The sequence below is a fragment of the Malaya genurostris genome, chromosome 3 (assembly GCF_030247185.1).
Source record: "Malaya genurostris strain Urasoe2022 chromosome 3, Malgen_1.1, whole genome shotgun sequence".
NCBI classification, from domain to species: domain Eukaryota; kingdom Metazoa; phylum Arthropoda; class Insecta; order Diptera; family Culicidae; genus Malaya; species Malaya genurostris.
The window spans coordinates 42,056,087-42,075,955 of NC_080572.1; the positions used below are offsets into that span (position 1 = coordinate 42,056,087).

At 38.4% G+C, this 19,869-nt stretch overlaps 1 protein-coding gene across 1 annotated transcript; it reads right to left on the bottom strand.

Annotated features, from left to right (window-relative positions):
* Positions 1-3,106: 3,106 nt before the first annotated feature.
* Positions 3,107-19,056, bottom strand: LOC131437455 (spondin-2). The gene is made up of 4 exons (XM_058606822.1): positions 18,366-19,056; positions 3,823-4,100; positions 3,527-3,748; positions 3,107-3,468 (listed from the first exon to the last, which is right to left on the bottom strand). Exons 1-4 carry the CDS (start codon positions 18,586-18,588, stop codon positions 3,142-3,144), a joined length of 1,050 nt encoding a protein of 349 aa, XP_058462805.1. The 5' UTR covers positions 18,589-19,056; the 3' UTR covers positions 3,107-3,141.
* Positions 19,057-19,869: the final 813 nt, after the last annotated feature.

Sequence of the window (19,869 nt, forward strand, 5' to 3'; positions counted from 1 at the left end):
GTCCGGTAATATTATCAATTTCAAACTAGAACCACCAAATCGACAAAGAAGCGTAGGTCACATTTAAGAACTGTTGCAAACTCACTATGAAATAAAATCTTTTATGAGATGCAAATATCTCAGACTAATGCTACGCGAACGATCCGATGGCGTTGGTTCTCCTCATCAGGTGTATCGAATCAAAACTATTTTGAAACAAGGGGAAAACGATTTGAATAAATGATATGCTCAAATCGCTTATAGAAATCAGTTTTGAGAATATTTACGACACATTTAAAACCATTTTTGCTGTGGCGAGCATACTGGAAAAGCGTATAATAAATATTACAACAGGTTGAAAGTGTAAATCGCTCATAAAATGTTAATAATGAGATCACACCAACAAACTGTGATGTCGCCCACACAGTGCATCAGTCGAATATCTCATTCAGGATCGGAATTATCGTTTTTACTAAGAGAGTAAGTTATTTTTATCCCGCTCCAACTTCGTATAGTTGCGCTGTCTTCAGTAACTTCAATATCACTATAAGTCTTGGAAGTGAGGTGCTGAATCCCATGGTAATTAATAATTTCGAACGACTAGTCGAGCTTCGATCTCAAACAAAATTCATGACAGTATATTTTAACCATATGTCACAGGAAATCAACCCTTCAAGATATATTCCTATCCGTGTCAGCCTCCTAAATGTCCCTGACTCAACTTTATTTTTCGATACATCCATGCAGCGCGAAGTGCGTGGAATCCCGGATCATCTACGTTCGACGGAAATCCCAAAAATATTTTCAAGTAAGTTCAGGCATATTGACTCTGAGAAAATGTTTTACACGGACGGATCGCGAATTGAAGAAGCGACAGGGTTTGGTATGTTCAACAATAATGTTTCGGCCTCATTTAGGCTTCAAGAACCTGCATCTGTTTATATAGCAGAGCTAGCAGCAGTTCAATATAGTTTGAGTGTAATCGTCACATTAATTCCAAACCATTATTTCCTCTTCACAGATAGTCTGAGTGCAATTGAAGCCATTCGCTCAAACATGACTGGCAAGACTGAACCGTTTTTCCTGGGCAAAATAAAACAGTGCCTGAACGACATATTGAACAATAATTATCTAATCACTATAGTCTGGGTCCCGGCTCATTGCTCCATTCCTGGCAATGAAAGAGCCGATATTTTAGCCAAACGTGGTGCTATTGAGGGTGAAATTTATGAGAGACCAATTGCTTTCAACGAATTCTATAGCTCGTCTCGCCAAAGAACACTTGCCAGCTGGCAAGCTTCTTGGGATAAAGATGATCTGGGTCGGTGGATGCACTCAATTATTCCGAAAATATCGACAAAGGCATGGTTCAGGGGACTGGATGTGAGTAGAGATTTCATTCGTGTGATGTCTAGACTCATGTCCAATCACTACACGTTAGATGCACATCTCCTTCGAATTGGGCTCTCCGAGACTAATCATTGTGCTTGTGGCGAAGGTTATCGAGATATTGATCATGTCGTTTGGACATGCGTGGAGTATCGTGATGTCAGATCTCAACTAATAAATTCTTTGCGTACCCAAGGTAGACTATCCAATATCCCAGTTCGAGACATTCTTGCTTGTCGTGACCTTTCATACATGAAACTTATTTATCATTTCATAAAGAAAACTGGAGTTTCAATTTAATAAAGGCCCCTTTCAAGACTTAGTTCTGATCCCAGCTGCGTCCATGAGTTCAACCAATAGCTAAATTAGAATAAAAATAATGTAATGATACAAACAAACTCGAAACAGTTTATGAAATTATTAACAAAATGTCTGAAAATAACAGCTTATTTTATAATTTATAGAAGTTAATCGTTTGGTTCAAATAATATTTCCGAGTAGATTTCATAATTAATGACGAGTTACCTAAGATGATATTTAAGTAATAAGAGAATATGTTTTAATAAATGCAAAACGTTGTGACTATGTTAGAATTAAATTAGGATAAGAATATTATGTAAAAGTGATGCTACGGCGAAGAAAAACTTATGTAAACTGCCTTAAGAAATAAACGTATTTATGAAAAAAAAATAAGTCTTGGAAGTGCATTTCCAGCCATGTGACTTGGAGGCTCAATAATTACTGGTTTAATGGGACTGACCACGCACATGATCTGAATGGTTAACCTTGGCGGAGGATTACAACCGAACAGTGGTAATCCGACATGATTAACATACGAAATGAAGTTGTGATTTATAGTAATGTGACCAGATCCATTTTTGGCATCTACGCCATCGACCCTCAAAATGTAGATCGATGGTGCGGTATTGTGAATTGGAGCTGGCATCGTGTTTTTCAGAATGGTCTGTTGTTTTTTTTTTAGTTAAAACTATAGAACAAACACTTTCATATACTAGCCTGGGCTCGTAATCAGTGGAATAAAAAATAAAATCCTAAATTAGGCTGAAATATTGCGATGAGTTTCAGCTTCAACTAACTTGCTTAAAACCAATCCCAGTTTATTCATTAAAAGTACGATAGTTAAGTCCTGATGAGGAGCTAAAAAGCGATAAATCTGTTTACGACCTCACTGTCACACAAAATTACATTTATTCCGTCGTCCATTCGTTCGTCGGCCAGCTGCTGTTGCCGTGAGCGACTATAAAACGGACGTTACTGCAAAACCATGCCTAATTAAATTGCTATGACGAGTCAACGCGCCTGATACAATCATTAGCAACGACCACCAGCCAACCGATGCATCAATCGGTCTGCAAAGTTTTCCTACTTCTGAATGGATGGCCATCCTTGCCACTTGAGTCTGTCTACTGGACTGCTACTGCATTGCGACGGAAAACTGGCTGCAGTACTTGCAGCAACAGTTTCCCATTGATAGTAAATTTATGACTGTAATTTGGATACATAACTCGGTCTGCCGTTAATAAAACAAGTAGACAATTTACAATTACAGAAGTGTTTTATGAGGGCAAACACTTGGAAGTTGCCTTAATAGTAAAATGAATGCTTTCATGTGTTTATGTTGTTTATCGTAACTGTTTGATTACAGTTGTTTCGAGCTCATTCGGATAATATGTTAATTTTTTAAATTGTGAATATTTCAGCGAAGGAAATCCCGGTGTTTATTTAGCCAACAAATTTATTAACCGTGAAGCTTTACCACCGGAAATAGTTCTCACTAACAGTACACTCCCGGGCCGATCCACACCATTGCGTCTCCATCAGATGCGGACACTCTTTGCCTTGATCTTTCGCCGGGCTTACGATGACCCGAGTACGGGTTCTTTTTCCCAGTCCACAGGATTGACTACATGGACTCCAGCGAGACCAGCTGTCAACACGACAGTCGTTGATCTGCTCATCGGTTTCATTTTCCAGCTTCCGGTTGGCTTGAGCCAGTTTCTTTAGCAGTTTCGATCGCTGCTTTGATTTGAATTTCTTCACCTTCCTGGGTAGACTTTTCGTGCTGCGATACTCACGGATCTTGCGGTCGAAAGGAAACTGATCAGCACGGGATAATTTTTAGGAACTATTAAATTACCTTCGTAAATGTCACTTGAGCAATGGTCGGTAGATGCTTGATCTCGGGGTAGAAGAAACTGCTAGCTAAATGTTTCGGGTATCTGGCCGTAATAGTTTCAATGACATTCGGCGGATTCGTTGGCCACTTGGGCGAAGTGAAAGTCAATCCATTGTTAGTACCAGCATCAAGAGGGTTCAAATCAATGGTCACGTTTTTGATCCATTTCCCCCCTGAGCACAACTAAGAAAAGAAGAAAATGCTATCATTATATAGTTGCTGATAATCTTTTTTCTTGCATCTTGAAGCTTACTTACATTATACGAATCCAAACCAATAAACCAATCTGGTGATGGGATAATTTTGGTGATAAATGAAACCTTATTGTGGTGACCATCAACGAAGAATGTAGCTTCACTGACACCAAGTCCCTTGGGAATTTTGTGCAGATGGAACTCATCATATATTGCAGCATTTCTATCGGTCAGCTCTTCCTCCAAGGCATGCGCGTGGCCGCTTTCGACAAAGATTTTTACCGATTCGGATGCCGGTTCGTTCAATTGGAACAGGTGGAAAGCAGCACTGTGAGATTGGCCTGGAAGAAAGTATTGTTGTTGTAAAAAAACTAGAGTAATGGTTAAATCTGGACCTAATAGAATCCGGATATCATCCGTCTCTTTAAATGGCGGTTTGAAGGTTACAACTGTATCTCCTTTGTTTCTAAAACCAAATGTCGGATTCGAATGAATTTCAATAGAAGTCTAAACAACCTTTAGACTTTTCATTTGAAGAATACCACAGTATTATATATGATAGTATGATTAATTTGAGAAAGCCATCATTACACCACTAGGCGGATGAAAACAGGTTTTTTTCTTTGTATTTTCTTATAGTAAATCATTTCAAGAATGCGTTGTCCAATTTTGAAGTCATTCGAAGCAAAACTCTGGTAGCTATCGGCTTTTATCTCTTCTTTTCTCATACTACGAAAAGGCAAGAGTTCGCCGCCAATTCATTTCAAATTTGTTACGAACTTTTTACTTCCCAAGTAACAACGACGCATTATAACTCTACATTAATTCAGCTTTAAAAAAAGCTTACTTTTGCTAATTTAGATTTTTTAATTCTAATTCCCTTAATAATAATAAAATATTTGTTGAAATGGTTATTTTTTAGATGAATTCACCTATTTAACGTGCTGTCATTTCTTAGCTAAGACACACTTAATTTCCATTCAACTAATTTTTTAGTGCGAAATTACATTGGGTTTCTCCAGGAAACTGTTTAGCGCACCAATAGCTCACTAAAACGCGAAAATTTGTATTATCCCGTTTTTTAGGTATCTCCTCTTCGTGTCGATTAAGGAAACTCGCGTACAAAAACGAATAACCACACTTAATCTCACTACTTACATTTGAATACTTTGGCATCAATGCAATCCCCCTTCTATAAAGGGTAATAGAACTACAGGAAAAAAAACGACTCTTAATCGAGCTCGATCAAACGACCAGGTCGACGAGATCGGAAAATGTTTCTCAGTGTGTATGTGTGTTTGTGTGTGTTGAAGGCTGAATCAATTAAAACAATTTTAGATTCGTTTGAAAGCTATTTTTGAGTTATTGGTGAAGTTTGAAGATCAAGTGGCTATCCTTACTAGTTCCAGAGATATGATGATATAAGTGACGTAAACGACAAGTCAGTTTTTATCTACCAGTAATTGTTTTATTTTAGACTCGTTCGTTATCATTTGTTTCAGATAGAAATAATGAAGAAACATTGTTACACCTCCAGTCGCGTAAAAATTGTGAATCCACCACGTGGCTCCCTCAATTCCCTTTTTCGTCTGTGTGTTTAAGAAAGTTATGATGGAAACACTACATTTTGGGAGCCTCATATCAATTATGCTCCTTATATCGACACCAATGCATTTTAAAGGGCTCATGTGTTCGGCATATTTTTTGTAGTAACATGTTCTGTAATTCTTCAAAACGCTTGAATTCACTACCACGCAATGTATGCAAATTTAAACTTATAACTCACTTCTAAGTGGATTAATGACAACTTTGATTTTATTCGAAGAAGAAGACAGCTCCAAACAAAAGTTTTCCTGAATGCAATGAAGCCTCAAAATCAACTTTTAAAACTCAAACAGGTAACGTATTTTGATGTGGTTGGGACCACTGAGCACTCTGTTAAAAGTGAATGGATTTTTACAATTTATGGCTTGAAACTGTGCAATCCAATTATTGCAATTACAAAAAACCTGTTTTAATCCACCTAGTGGTGTAATGATGCCTTTCTCAAACCAATCATACTATCATATATAATACTGTGGTATTCTTCAAAATAACTGAAGATTGAGTTCTCTCTAAGCTGACAGGGTCTGGTTGAAGCTAAGTTTGGGATAATGAAATGGGTACTATTTTGAAGTTTATGTCCACTATTTTCATTGCTTCTAAAACCGGGAACTGGAAAAGGGATAAAGCTGAAGTTGGTTGGTTTGCCTATGAACTGACGTGATCTATAAATTGAAACAATTTTGAGCCAAACATAGAGTTTTCTCCAATTTTTTAATGACGGAAGATTTAAACACCATTTCCGGTATATCTGAAACCGGAAACTGAAATCCAATGTATCATTTTTTTTCAATTATAGATGTTTTAATTTTTTCGTCATTCGCCTCTTTGGGTCAGAAAAACTTTTTGACCCTATGTGCGAGGTTGGGAATCGAACCCAAGTGAGCTGTGTGAAATGCATCGACTAACCCATCACGCTATACCCGTTTTCCTAAATAAAATTTGTTTGGCCATCAACTAACGAGGCGTTAGTGTTTTTCACAAAAAAATTACATGGTTAGTTCAAAGAATTTGACTGTTTATTACATCATCAAGTATAGAAATACGCAGTTTATTTCAATTTAAGTTTGTGAAAATTGCTTAAGCCAGCTCCGAGAAAATTTAGTACATATTTTGTGCAGTTTTTCACATATATCACTTTGAGATTCCAGAACCGAAAGTCGTATTCAGATGAAATTCAGAAACTCAGTATAAGATCATGACACCTTTTATTTGAACCTAAGTTTATGAAAATATGTCCAACCGTCATTGAGAAAATCAAATGAGTTCCATTGTAGAGTTTATGACGACTATTTTTGGTGCTTCGGGACACGAAAAGCGGGAACTGGTATAGTCTTAACAGGTTCGCTTGGACGTCAACTGACAAGGTCTATCGATTGGAATTGATAAAAGCCCATTTTTAAGAAATTTTCCATGTTTTTCATCGCCGCTTTATATAATTGTTTGGTGTTTTGAGCACTTAATTTTGTTATTTTGTAACCGGAAGTTTTATCTTAATTCAAGAATTATTCCTCAATACATTTCATTTGAATCTAAATCGGTTCAGCCATCTCCGAGAGTGCACATATTGCAGAAGGGATCAAATCTTTCGTTACGTACTGTGGCTAGAAAAAACCAAAAGGTCTCCAATTTTGGTGTATGCCTCCCTGCACTTGCAAGGTCGTTCAAGATGAAACCGAACCGTAATGATAAACAGGATATAACGGCTAAAATCCGGGCGCAAGTTATATCGGGAATATTTGACAAAGTTTCCCTACGTGATAACGGACGATGGAACTTATGTACTGGAAGACTTTCAGGCGCTTCCCGGAATGTCTTTTTTTACTGTTATGCAACGAATCGGTGTAGAGGAGCATTTCACGACGAAGAAATAGGCCAAATTTCAAAAAAATATATTTGATTTGACAGGCAATATGAAGCTGTGGTCAAGCAACCCAAAGCTCTATCACTACCGGAACGGTAAACAAGGTAATATACCGTGGAAAATGCCTAAAGAAGCGATTTATACCATTCCTACGTAGACATGACGCTCCCTCACTTCTCTGGCATTTTGTCACTACACCAAAGATGTTTTGAAATAGTATAAAGCTAATGGAGAACTCTCTAAATATAAACAACAAGCCACAACTAGAGAAAAATTTCGAAAACTTGGACAAAAGCAGCTAAATCGGTTACAGAGAGGTTTGCTCAGACCTGTGGCCCGGGAGATTTTTTGCAGGTTAGGCAGCCCAGCTGCTATTTCTAGGCCCGACACAGCCGGGCGAGACACGTGAAGGGGGCAACTCTAAGCTGGAATAAAATCAAAAGTCTAATAAAATAACTGTAAATAATTTTAAGATGACTAATAATAAAAACATAAAAAATGCATCTTTGATTGAACTAACAGCATTTTTTTTAAATTCTTTAAATTTTATCTGTCCAAATTTTGTCGTGAAGAAGTCTTCCATAAACCCCAGGCATTTGAGCTTAGGCCTGAACAAAGGCATCATATTAACAAGATATTCAGCAGCTGATACACTGATGATAAGTGCAAATAGCATACGAAATACTAGTATCTGTCTGTCATATTACGTTAGTATTATAACGAAATAGTCAAAATTCTTAATTTTTTTTCAAAACCGGGTTAGTTCGGTTCAGAGCGGCCTAAATACCTCCGTCACTCTATTGGTTTGTTCAGTAGCTTTATTTTTTTATAAAAAATATTTTTATTCTGGCCTATTTGCGTACAAGCTTCACGTGGCCGATTGAGTTGAATTTTTAGATAAATTTTTTTTTTGTATTGGATCTCGTTGTCACCCTTTTTCTAGGGGGAGAGGAGCTTCGATTTTCCTCTTGCGAGGATTGAGGGGCAGTTTGTTCGTGGTTCGTCTCGTCATCCATTGCCGTGGTATTGTTGTTGATTTCGTTGCTAGCTGCTGTAGATGCGCCTTGTTGTAAATTGTTTGCAATTTCTGGTTGGTTGTATGGTAAGCTGTTAACTGCAGCTGGTGTACTTTGTTCTATAGGGGATACGTTGGATGGTTTCGTTGAAGGGGATACTTCACTGTTGTTGGTGACTGTCACAGGTGTACTGGTGTTACTTGGAGTTGGTGTGAAGGAAGCACCGTTGTCCTTTGGTGTGGTTGTCTCCTTGTCCAGTTTATCACATGGCTTACCGTAGTGAACAGCTTTTTGACAATATTGACATGTGGCCATCTGATTGTCATAGGTAACAAGTGATTTGCACGGGATTCTTGTATCCTGACCGAAAGTCACATAAGAAGGTATAGGCCTCTTTAAGCGCATGCGTAGCAAACGTACGCCATTTAGAATACCGGAGAAAAAAATTCTTCCACTTTTCTTTTTCGATAGAGAGAATCTCTCCATATTGGGACATAGTTTTACGAATATAAGGATCGATGACGCTTGAGAGAAGATCATGCACACGCACTTTTATAGCACTATCTTCCATATATACTGGAATGTTGTACTTAATGGGCCGCATGAATAAGACGTAGCATGCTTGAATTTTGGTAGTAAATGCTACGTGTTGATCACGTTCCTGTCAAAACATGCTACAAACTGTAGTATTTACTACAAGTTTTCGGTGTTATTGTCTTTTGCGAATTGAATTGCATCCAACTCTTTATAAAACTGGATGTAAACAACATTATTTGTCTTATTGCATTGAAGTAAATGCACACGTTTAATGTCAAGCTGCATTTGCTCCTTAAGCAAACCTTCAAGTTCTCGTATCGAAGGTCGAATTTTGCACTGCCTGAAGTTAACAATAATTGTATTTTTCGTAGCGGTGGTAGCTTTTGTTTGTTTGGTTCACTCATGTCGAGGTCGTTCTATTGTTCACTACACAATACTGTACTTGGTTTCTTTCGTCCCCAACGTAAGCGGTTTTGTTTTATCGACTGACTTGGATGAAATGTGAAAGCGAACTGATCAGTAGCTTTATGATAATTACCGTTAAGTTCGTTGTACTAATTGACATGTTTGTACATCTCGAATCGATGTACCAACTTCGAATAAAAGGTCGCTTTAGAAAATTTTCCGAAACCCGGAGAGTATATGTCTGGTCTTCTCGGCGACAATTAAATGTTTTTGGAATCGGATGTCTACGTTTAGAGTTATACGAAATTTTATTTCAAAGTTTTCAGTTTGAGCAAAGTAGAACACGATTTTAAATATTGTTGTATGCAATTCTTTCTAAGTGCCAAGTAGACTGTGTGCTGCATCCTTTTTCATGACATTTTGCCTCGTTTAAATATGACATGTGTATTAGAAAGATGACAGTATTTTCGAATTCAAAACAATTCTATAATTATACTGATTTAAATTGCTTACAGCAATAATTGCTGGAGGAACATGACTTCTTACACTCATTACCCAATCGAATCAGTTCGTCGAGATAAGCTAATGTGTGTGTGACAAATAATTCAACTCAATCTTCTCGAGACCGGCTAAACCGAATTCCATGTAGAAACTTAGACTTATATGAAAAGTCCTATGCTACAAGGTTATTGAGTTTCATTGGGATCCTACTTCTGGTTCCGGAATTACAGGATGATATGTGTAACGAAACTAAAATAATGTCACTCATTTTCTCGTAGATAGCTGAACCGATTTCCTCCATCTAAGATTCAAATTAAAGGTCTAAAGATCCCATAGAAACTTCTAGCTTTCGATTGAATAATAAGCGTAAAAATGTCAAATTTACATAAATCGATCGGGTTTCTTGGGTTTGCAGTAGAGATGAGCAAAACAGTTAATTTGCTGAATTGAAAGAACTAGTTTTCCAGAGCCGTTTGTTCGTTCTTTTGATAGTTGGTATGTTCGTCCCAAGACTAAACGAGAACCTAATTTTGTTAGGTTGAGCTAGCAGAAATAAACTCAGTTCAAGAGGTTTCGCGATAAAGCTTTTCTATTAGAGAACTACCGTTCTCGAAAAAAAGAACTATTAATCATTCATTCTTTCACAAGAACTAGTTCTTTTGAACCGTTCGTGAACGAATTGCATATCTCTAGTTTGCAGATTTCGATAGTCGATGACTTATTTCAGTTTCACCAGTATTCGGTTGTTGATCGCGGAAACAACTAAAAAAAATTATTTTGAACGCACTACGATTTCTCAAAGATGGGTACACTGATTTTCGAAAACTTCGAATCAAATAAAACGGTTCACAATCCCTTTTTTTTTTTTCCATAAATACGTTTATTTCTTAAGGCAGTTTACATAAGTTTTTCTTCGCCGTAGCATCACTTTTACATAATATTCTTATCCTAATTTAATTCTAACATAGTCACAACGTTTTGAATTTATTAAAACATATTCTCTTATAGCTTAAATATCATCTTAGGTAACTCGTCATTAATTATGAAATCTACTCGGAAATATTATTTGAACCAAACGATTAACTTCTATAAATTATAAAATAATCTGTTATTTTCAGACATTTTGTTGATAATTTCATAAACTGTTTCGAGTTTGTTTGTATCATTACATAATTTTTATTCTAATTTAGCTATTGGTTGAACTCATGGACGCAGCTGGGATCAGAACTAAGTCTTAAAAGGGGCCTTTATTAAATTGAAACTCCAATTTTCTTTATGAAATGATAAATAAGTTTCATGTATGAAAGGTCACGACAAGCAAGAATGTCTCGAACTGGGATATTGGATAGTTTACCTTGGGTACGCAAAGAATTTATTAGTTGAGATCTGACATCACGATACTCCACGCATGTCCAAACGACATGATCAATATCACGATAACCTTCTCCGCAAGCACAATGATTAGTCTCGGAGAGCACAATTCGAAGGAGATGTGCATCTAACGTGTAGTGATTGGACATGAGTCTGGACATCACCCGAATGAAATCCCTACTCACATCCAGTCCCCTGAACCATGCCTTTGTCGATATTTTCGGAATTATTGAGTGCATCCACCGACCCAGATCATCTCTATCCCAAGATGCTTGCCAGCTGGCAAGTGTTCTTTGGCGAGACGAACTATAGAATTCGTTGAAAGCAATTGGTCGCTCATAAATTTCACCCTCAATAGCACCACGTTTGGCTAAATTATCGGCTCTTTCATTGCCTGGAATGGAGCAATGAGCCGGGACCCAGACTATAGTGATTAGATAATTATTATTCAATATGCCGTTCAGACACTGTTTTATTTTACCCAAGAAAAACGGTTCATTTTTGCCAGCAGCGATTGAGCGAATGGCTTCAATTGCACTCAGACTATCTGTGAAGAGGAAATAATGGTTTGGAGATAATGTGACGATTACACTCAAACTATAATGAACTGCTGCTAGCTCTGCTATATAAACAGATGCAGGTTCTTGAAGCCTAAATGAGGCCGAAACATTATTGTTGAACATACCAAACCCTGTCGCTTCTTCAATTCGCGATCCGTCCGTGTAAAACATTTTCTCAGAGTCAATATGCCTGAACTTACTTGAAAATATTTTTGGGATTTCCGTCGAGCGTAGATGATCCGGGATTCCACGCACTTCACGCTGCATGGATGTATCGAAAAATAAAGTTGAGTCAGGGGCACTTAGGATGCTGACACGGATAGGAATATATCTTGAAGGGTTGATTTCCTGTGACATATGGTTAAAATATACTGTCATAAATTTTGTTTGAGATCGAAGCTCGACTAGTCGTTCGAAATTATTAATTACCATGGGATTCAGCACCTCACATCTTATTAGCAGGCGTGATGAAAGCTCCCAAAATCGATCTTTTAATGGAAGAACTCCCGCCAGAACTTCAAGACTCATTGTATGTGTCGAGTGCATGCAGCCTAAGGCAATTCTCAAACAACGGTACTGAATTCGCTCAAGTTTGATAAAATGAGAGTTTGCAGCGGAACGAAAACAAACGCATCCATATTCCATCACTGAAAGTATCGTTGTTTGATACAATTTTATTAGATCTTGCGGATGAGAACCCCACCATGATCCTGTTATTGTTCGAAGAAAATTTACTCTTTGTTGGCATTTCGTTATCAGATACCTAATGTGTCCTCCCCACGTGCATTTGGAATCGAACCACACCCCGAGGTATTTAAAAGTTAAAACCTGTTGGATCATTCTTCCCATCATATGGAGCTGAAGCTGCGCGGGATCATGCTTTCTTGAAAAGACGACTAACTCTGTTTTCTCCGCAGAGAATTCGATACCAAGATGAACAGCCCAAACGGACAAGTTATCTAAGGTATCTTGCAATGGTTTATGCAGATCAATAGCTTTGGGCCCAGTAACTGAAACCACGCCATCATCTGCCAATTGCCTTAGTGTACATGGGGTTACTAGACAGCTGTCAATGTCATTCACGTAAAAATTATAGAGGAGCGGACTGAGGCATGAGCCTTGCGGGAGACCCATGTAGCTAATTCTGAATGTTGCCAAATCGCCATGTGAAAAATACATGCACTTCTCTGACAAAAGGTTGTGCAAATAATTATTTATAACCGCTGGAAGTCCATGTTGGTGGAGCTTGTCTGAAAGAACATCAATGGAAACTGAATCAAATGCTCCTTTAATGTCTAAAAATACAGATGCCATTTGTTGCTTTTGAGCGAAGGCAATTTGGATGTCAGACGAAAGTAATGCAAGGCAATCATTCGTCCCTTTATTTCTACGGAAGCCAAACTGAGTATCTGACAACAAACCGTTCGTCTCGACCCAAGTGTCGAGACGTCGTAGAATAATTTTTTCGAACAATTTTCTGATGCAGGACAACATCGCAATGGGTCTATATGAGTTGTGATTGGAAGCTGGTTTCCCCGGCTTTTGAATGGCGATAACTTTCACTTGTCTCCAGTCAGGCGGAACAATATTTTGCTCAAGAAACTTGTTGAACAATTCCAACAAACGTCTTTTTGCGATGTCGGGCAGATTCTTCACCAAGTTGAATTTAATTCTGTCCAACCCAGGGGCGTTATTGTTACAAGACAAGAGTGCTATAGAAAATTCCATCATTGAAAATGGGTTATTAATAAAACCATTATTTGGAGGAGATTCCCGTATAATGCTTTGCGTAGGAACAGAATCTGGGCAAACTTTCCTAGCAAAGTCAAATATCCATGGGTTCGAGTATTCATCACTCTCATTGCCTACGTTACGATTCCTCATTCGTCTGGCCGTATTCCAAAGAGTGCTCATTGAGGTTTCTCTTGACAAACCTTCGACAAAATGTCTCCAATAGCCACATTTTTTGGCTCGAAGTATGCTCTTGTACTTGGTTTCTAAAACCATAAGTTTTTCAAAATTCTGAGGAGTTCCTCCTCCCCGTTTTAGAAACGTCTTGCAAGCATTTTGTTTTGCGAGTTTAGCCTCTGAGCACTCTTTGTCCCACCAGGGGTTGGGAGGCCTTCTGTTAGTCGTTGGCCCAGGAAAGCGTTTAGTTTGGGATTGTTCTGCTGCCTCCAGAATCGAACAAATGAGGAAGTCATATTCTTCAAGTGGAGGGAGCTCTTCCATTGAATTCAAAATACTAGAGATTCTACTTTGGTATTTAATCCAGTCGATATTTTTTGTCAAATCATATGGAATACTAGCTGAATTAGCAATACATTTGTTACAGCTAATTGAGATGATGATTGGTAAATGATCGCTACCGTGTAAATCAGGCAATATTTTCCAGGTGCAATCTAGTCGAATTGATGTTGAGCAAAGAGATAGATCTAATGCACTTGGGCGTGCAGGAGGTCTTGGGATCCGTGTCATGCTACCCATATTTAATACCGTCATGCTAAAATTGTCACAAATGTTTTGTATTAAAGATGATCTGCTATCATTGTAAACGGAACCCCACATCATTCCGTGCGAATTTAAATCCCCCAGAATCAATCGTGGAGCAGGAAGGGCTTCAACCATTTCATTAAGCTGTCGCTGTCCAACTTGTGCTTTTGGAGGAATATAAACCGAAGCTATGCAAATATCTTTGCCTTTAATGTTTATTTGGCAAGCAACAACTTCTATACTAGAAGTTGAAGGGATGTTTAATCTATAAAAGGAACAGCATTTCTTAATTCCCAAAAGCACTCCACCATACGGAGAGTCTCTATCGAGACGTATAATGTTAAAATCATTAAAATTTAAAGCTATGTTTGAAGTAAGCCATGTTTCGCATAAAGCAAATACATCACATTTTTGACTAAGCAATAAAATTTTAAATGAATCAAGTTTTGGCATGATGCTTCGACAATTCCACTGCAGGACAGTGATTGTATCATTTGCGGCGGGTGATAAATTATCCATCAAAAGATACAAAATCTGAGACAATTGGCCATTGAGCTGATAACTGCTTCAAAAAATTTCTAGCTATTGGAAGGAATGCCATTATGAGGGTCTTTAAGGGTTCAGATATATTGAATGCTGAGAAAATCCATTCAACAATTTCCGAAAACTTCAGTAATCCTGTTGGTGGCTGTGAAATGGAGCCCACAGGATTATTACCTTTTTCTGTGCTAGATCCTGGATTGGTTTGTGAATTTGACAAACCAGGAGGCACAGTCTTTGGTTTTGACTTTTTTTGTTTAACACGGGGATCTTTTTTTGAAGATGAAACTTTAGGTGTCTTTTTTGGTAATTTGGAAGAAGACTTCTTTCTCTTAACTGACCCTTGGGTAGTGATAAACGAATTACCTTCACTATTTTCGTCAGAGTCAGAGTCCTCTGTTTCCTCTAGATTTGAAAACCCGTTTTCGGTTTCCAAAGGGGGGACATCAATGACCGTTTTAAGCATTTCTGCATATGTGCGCTTAGACCGTGCTTTTAAAGAAAGCTTAATTTTGTCTTTGTGCACTTTAAATGCAGTGCATACTGAAATATCCTCATGAGGACTTTCCCCACAATAAATACATTTTTCAATTTCCTTGTTGCAATCATTATCTTTATGAGGTCCTTCACACTTAATACATTTTGGTTTATTGCTACAGTAAGTAGCTGTGTGTCCGAATTTTTTGCAGTTCGTACAATTCATTACATTTGGAACAAAAAGCCGAACAGGGAGGCGAATTTTATCGACATAGACATGGGACGGCAACGCAGATCCGGCAAATGTCACTCGAAACGAGTCTGATGGGCGATAAACTTTTTTTCCCTCTTCATAAACTACTGAGTACAGTTGTTTGCACTCCAGTATTTTCACACTCTCAAGCATAGAGTTCTTGAAACGACCAACACCATGCTTGAGTAAATCATCTACCGAAAGACTCGCTTCGGTAACAACACCGTCAATTTCGACATCTTTGGAGGGTATGTAAACTTTATACTCTTTAATGAAATGTTCCGAAGAGACAATATCATTCGCGTGTTTCAAATTATTTACCACAACACGAATTTTATCGTTATTTACTTTTATGATCTCTTTGATTGAAGAGTATCGTGATGTCAAACCTTTAGAAATTTGGTAAATGTTTAATGGCTTTGATATACGTCTAAAAAAGACTATCCAAGGCCCAGAAGAGCTCTCCTGATATTTTTTCGTTCGTGGGGGTATAGGATTCATGCTAGGATTTACGTCCATGGATTCATCCATCACATTAAAATTTTTAATCAAACTTTAAAATAAAAAATGAAACCAACACTACACAGTACTCAATTAAAAGGAAAAGAAAAAACTTCTACCTTGAAATTGTTGTCTATCTCCGTTGCACTGCCGTGTAGATCCTCGTTGCTCTAGATGTTCTTGTTGGTTGCTGATTGTTGAATGTGATGCTACTGCTACCTGACATCCAGCACCACTCGATTTCCGATTTACTTTTGTCTTCGCCAGCTGTACCAGCGCAGGTCACCGGTGTATACCTGCGTGTTGTATGGCAGTGGAAAGACCGAGTTGTCTTGTCTCCTTCTTCCTTGTGCTCCGCACCGATATGCTTCTGCACCGAAGTGCCTTCGCACCGGTGTGCTTTTGCACTCTCCTGCTTCTGTGTGCCTTTGCACTCTTCTTCTTCAATGTGCCTTCCCGGGTAGAAGTGATTTGCAAACCAATACCAAATTCCGGGTTTGCACTCTCCTGCTCAGCACTTGTGGCTGTATATTGTGGCCTGGGTAGAGCTTGGGAAACGCCCTTTGTTGTTTCCTTCACCAGCTTAGCCCAGCACTAGGGCTCTCTTATGCAGCACGATTTTACGTTTTAACGGCTGCTGCCAACAGGTCTCTACCTGTAGTTCAACCGTTGTCGTATTTAACGCGTGTAAACTAACCAGCGTTATTAAACTGTACGCTTCTATACACAACCTTCTCGGTTGAACGGCTATTACTGAATGTTTCACAATCCCTTAGTTGAATTCAACCGACTCCAGCTCTACCGATTCCCGAATTCCGGTTCCAAGAGAATCGGAAATAGAGATCAATCGTTTTCGCAAAGAAGGGCCAAAACGAATTTCATAAACAAAAACTCCAATCAAAAGACTTATTGTTCCATACGAAATTATTGAAATTTATCCAATTCTGGAATTACAGGGAGATGACTTTTTCAAATTCAAACCGTCATAGAAGATGACGATACCAAAAAATCATCAAAGTTGATCTCAAAACTATTCCAATTTATTCGTCATGTTAATTCATGGCCATACGAACCGTTTTGGGTTATGCTGGTCTCTGAATATCGGCTCTGGAAGTACTGTAAATGATTACCAAAAACTTTAAAGCGGTACTCACTTCGTCACCTCATGGAATGCTCAAGTTCAAAGTATTTTTTTTTTATGGTTTCATACAATTTCTCTTTTCGATCCGAATTGCAGTTCCGGAATTAGAGGGCATGATGCATGATTGAAATTTCAAACTGTCACTTAAAACGACGATCATTTAAATAATTTTATGCAAAAAATTAGTACTTATTTTTGAACAAAATGGCCACATTTCGATAACTCGAGAAATACTTAGATAAATTGTCTGTGTGTGCCGCAGTGATTCTTCGGAAAGATCATTACACAGACTTTAAAAAGAATCACACGCTTTCGTTTGACACATACTGCTCATATCAGATTCGTGAAAAAGTTTTTCATTCCTTTCTGGTAGATTATTTAAAGTTACGGGTACGTTCCTTATGAAGGTCTCAAGTAGTGACCGACATATTTATCTACAAACGAACATTGTGCCATGTATCGGAAAAAGTGCAAATTCGAGTTCCATTAATGCTATTACAGTTGATGTTCTTTTTTTCATGAAAGTTAAAGACGCTGAGGATCAGACGATTGCGAATTTGATTACATGTTTTCAATCATGGCCAGGATAACCAAGACTAATGAGCATGACAGTCAGCGAACAATCTGACTACTGACTAAACTAGACATAGCTCAACACATTTTCAAACACTGTTAGCTGATGCTTCATCCTAGGGCAACCCGTTCAAACTTTCCGGCTATTCACCGAATCACCAAACCGAGGCAATTATTTTCTTCTGCACTGCCCACCCTATGGAGTTGGCACAAAAGATCTTCGTTGCTTACAAAATTGTTACCACTTTACTACCATGCAACAATTTTGTCCGGATCACCTCCCAACAACCTGTGATCATCAACCGAGCATGGATAGTTGCTAGTAGCACGTGTTTCTTTTCGCAAATCACCACCGACTCTTCTGACCGGTCTACAATTTTCCACTTGGCTTTTCTTAAATCGATCTTCGGCGTCGGCACTGTTGATGGGTGTATTTTAAAACGGTGCATTTGTTTCTTCTTTTCACTGGGCTTACGGGGGCCCAGTGCTATTTAAAATTATCGGACAGCCAACCAACCGATGGTGAATCGCTATGACTGTGCTTACATCTTTTTGGTAATTTTAAGATCCATGTAACTATAGCTGAAGGGCATTGGACGGGTTAACTGCAAGTTACGAAAGAGTTTTCAGTATAGAACCGCTTTGAAATATTTCTCAAGGTCACTTTTCGCAACGGTGAGAAGGGCCCAACTGGATTTTTAACGTTGTATTTCTTCGATACATTAAGCATTAAGAAAAGAAGTAGAACACTCCAAGACACGACTGAACTTACCATAAGTCATACTCCACTGCGGAGGGGGCCGGAACTCGGGATAATGCTTCGGGAAGAGTTCCTTGCTCCAGTTCGTCACCAATCGGATCCGGTAGAAGACCAAAGCATCCGAGTGGCAGCTTTCACTTTGAAAAACCGCCCCTTCAACGGCGGAATCCATTAGTAAAGGAAGTAACAGTACTGACAGCAGCAATTGCAAAGAGACTCGTTTCGATCTCTTCATTTTTTATCTGGTAGGCTGAGTTTTTCCGCCAACTCGTATTAACGCTGTAATGCTTGTAGTTTAGTTTTCTACACCGGGCGCTGAGACTAGGAAAGAAATTTATAACACCTGAAGTAAAGCGAACGCGACCGACGGGTGTGTCTTCAGACTACGCGATGACGGCAGTTCTCCAACCTAGCAATCAATTCGTCTAGACGAATTAATCAATGCACTGTTTTTCACGGACGGAATGAAAGAAAATTGCTGGGATTGTTTGAGATTCGAATCGAACGAAAAAGTGAGGCGCAATTTCTACACACTTGTCTGTCTGCACACTGGCGACCACGAGCCAAAAAAGTGAAGTTCTACCACTCTGGATGAAATCTCACTTAAGACTGAGTCATCTGGTCGCGCCGCCGATGATCATTAATGATGCAAAAAAAAAAAGATATATTAATATTCCTATCAATGCCGTGTTCCGTCCAGCGAATTCACTCATGCGACAGGCGTGAGCAAACTGAATGTTTAATAAACATGGCAAAACCGAAACGCAACAAAAGAAGGCAACCAACGACCAACGACATAAGGCGAAGATGAAAAAAAACAAACTTGTTACTATTCACGATGCCATCTGCTGCTACGCTTAGTCCCCCGTGTGTCTACGCAGACTCACTTCCAGCCGTGGTTTCCTTTTCAGGCGGGTGTCCTCCCGACTAGAAGTTTCAAATCGGTTTTGTTGATGATGGTCAAGTGCTTTCGGGGGCATTGGAAATAATAATGAAAGTACCAATGTATTTCAAATGCAATTGATCTTATTAGATCTTAATCACAGAACAAAAAAAAACATTCGAGTTGGCAATAAAATCCAACGAATTTTTTACCACTCAATTTTCTCAAAGATGGCTGAACCGATTTTACCAAAATTAAGGCTCGTTTTGAAGCTACTTTTGTGTTATTGATCAAGTGGCTGTCACTTCTGTTTTTGGGGATATTTTTTGGAGATATTTATTACCGCTCAATTTTCTCATAGATGGTGTACCGATTTCAAAAAAGTTCGGCTCGATTGGAAATTACTATTGGTGCATCAAACAAGTTCGAATTGGAAATGACTGTCACTTACGGTTCCAGTGATATATTGGTATAAGTGACGTAAACATCAAAACTCATTATCGCTCATTTTTTCGGATATAAATTAAGCGATATCAATCATTTTAGGTGACTAAAATTGGGCTGTGGCTATTACAAAGATCATATGGCTGACACTTCAAGTTACGGAGATATGATCGTACAAGTAACGTAATC

Coding starts and splice junctions, on each gene's coding strand:
- LOC131437455 (XM_058606822.1), bottom strand. CDS start 18,588: ATGAAGAGATCGAAACGAGTCTCTTTGCAATTGCTGCTGTCAGTACTG. Junction 4,101..18,365: donor GCAGTGGAGTATGACTTATG/GTAAGTTCAGTC, acceptor ACTTTCTTCCAG/GCCAATCTCACAGTGCTGCT. Junction 3,469..3,526: donor CTCAAGTGACATTTACGAAG/GTAATTTAATAG, acceptor TTCGACCGCAAG/ATCCGTGAGTATCGCAGCAC.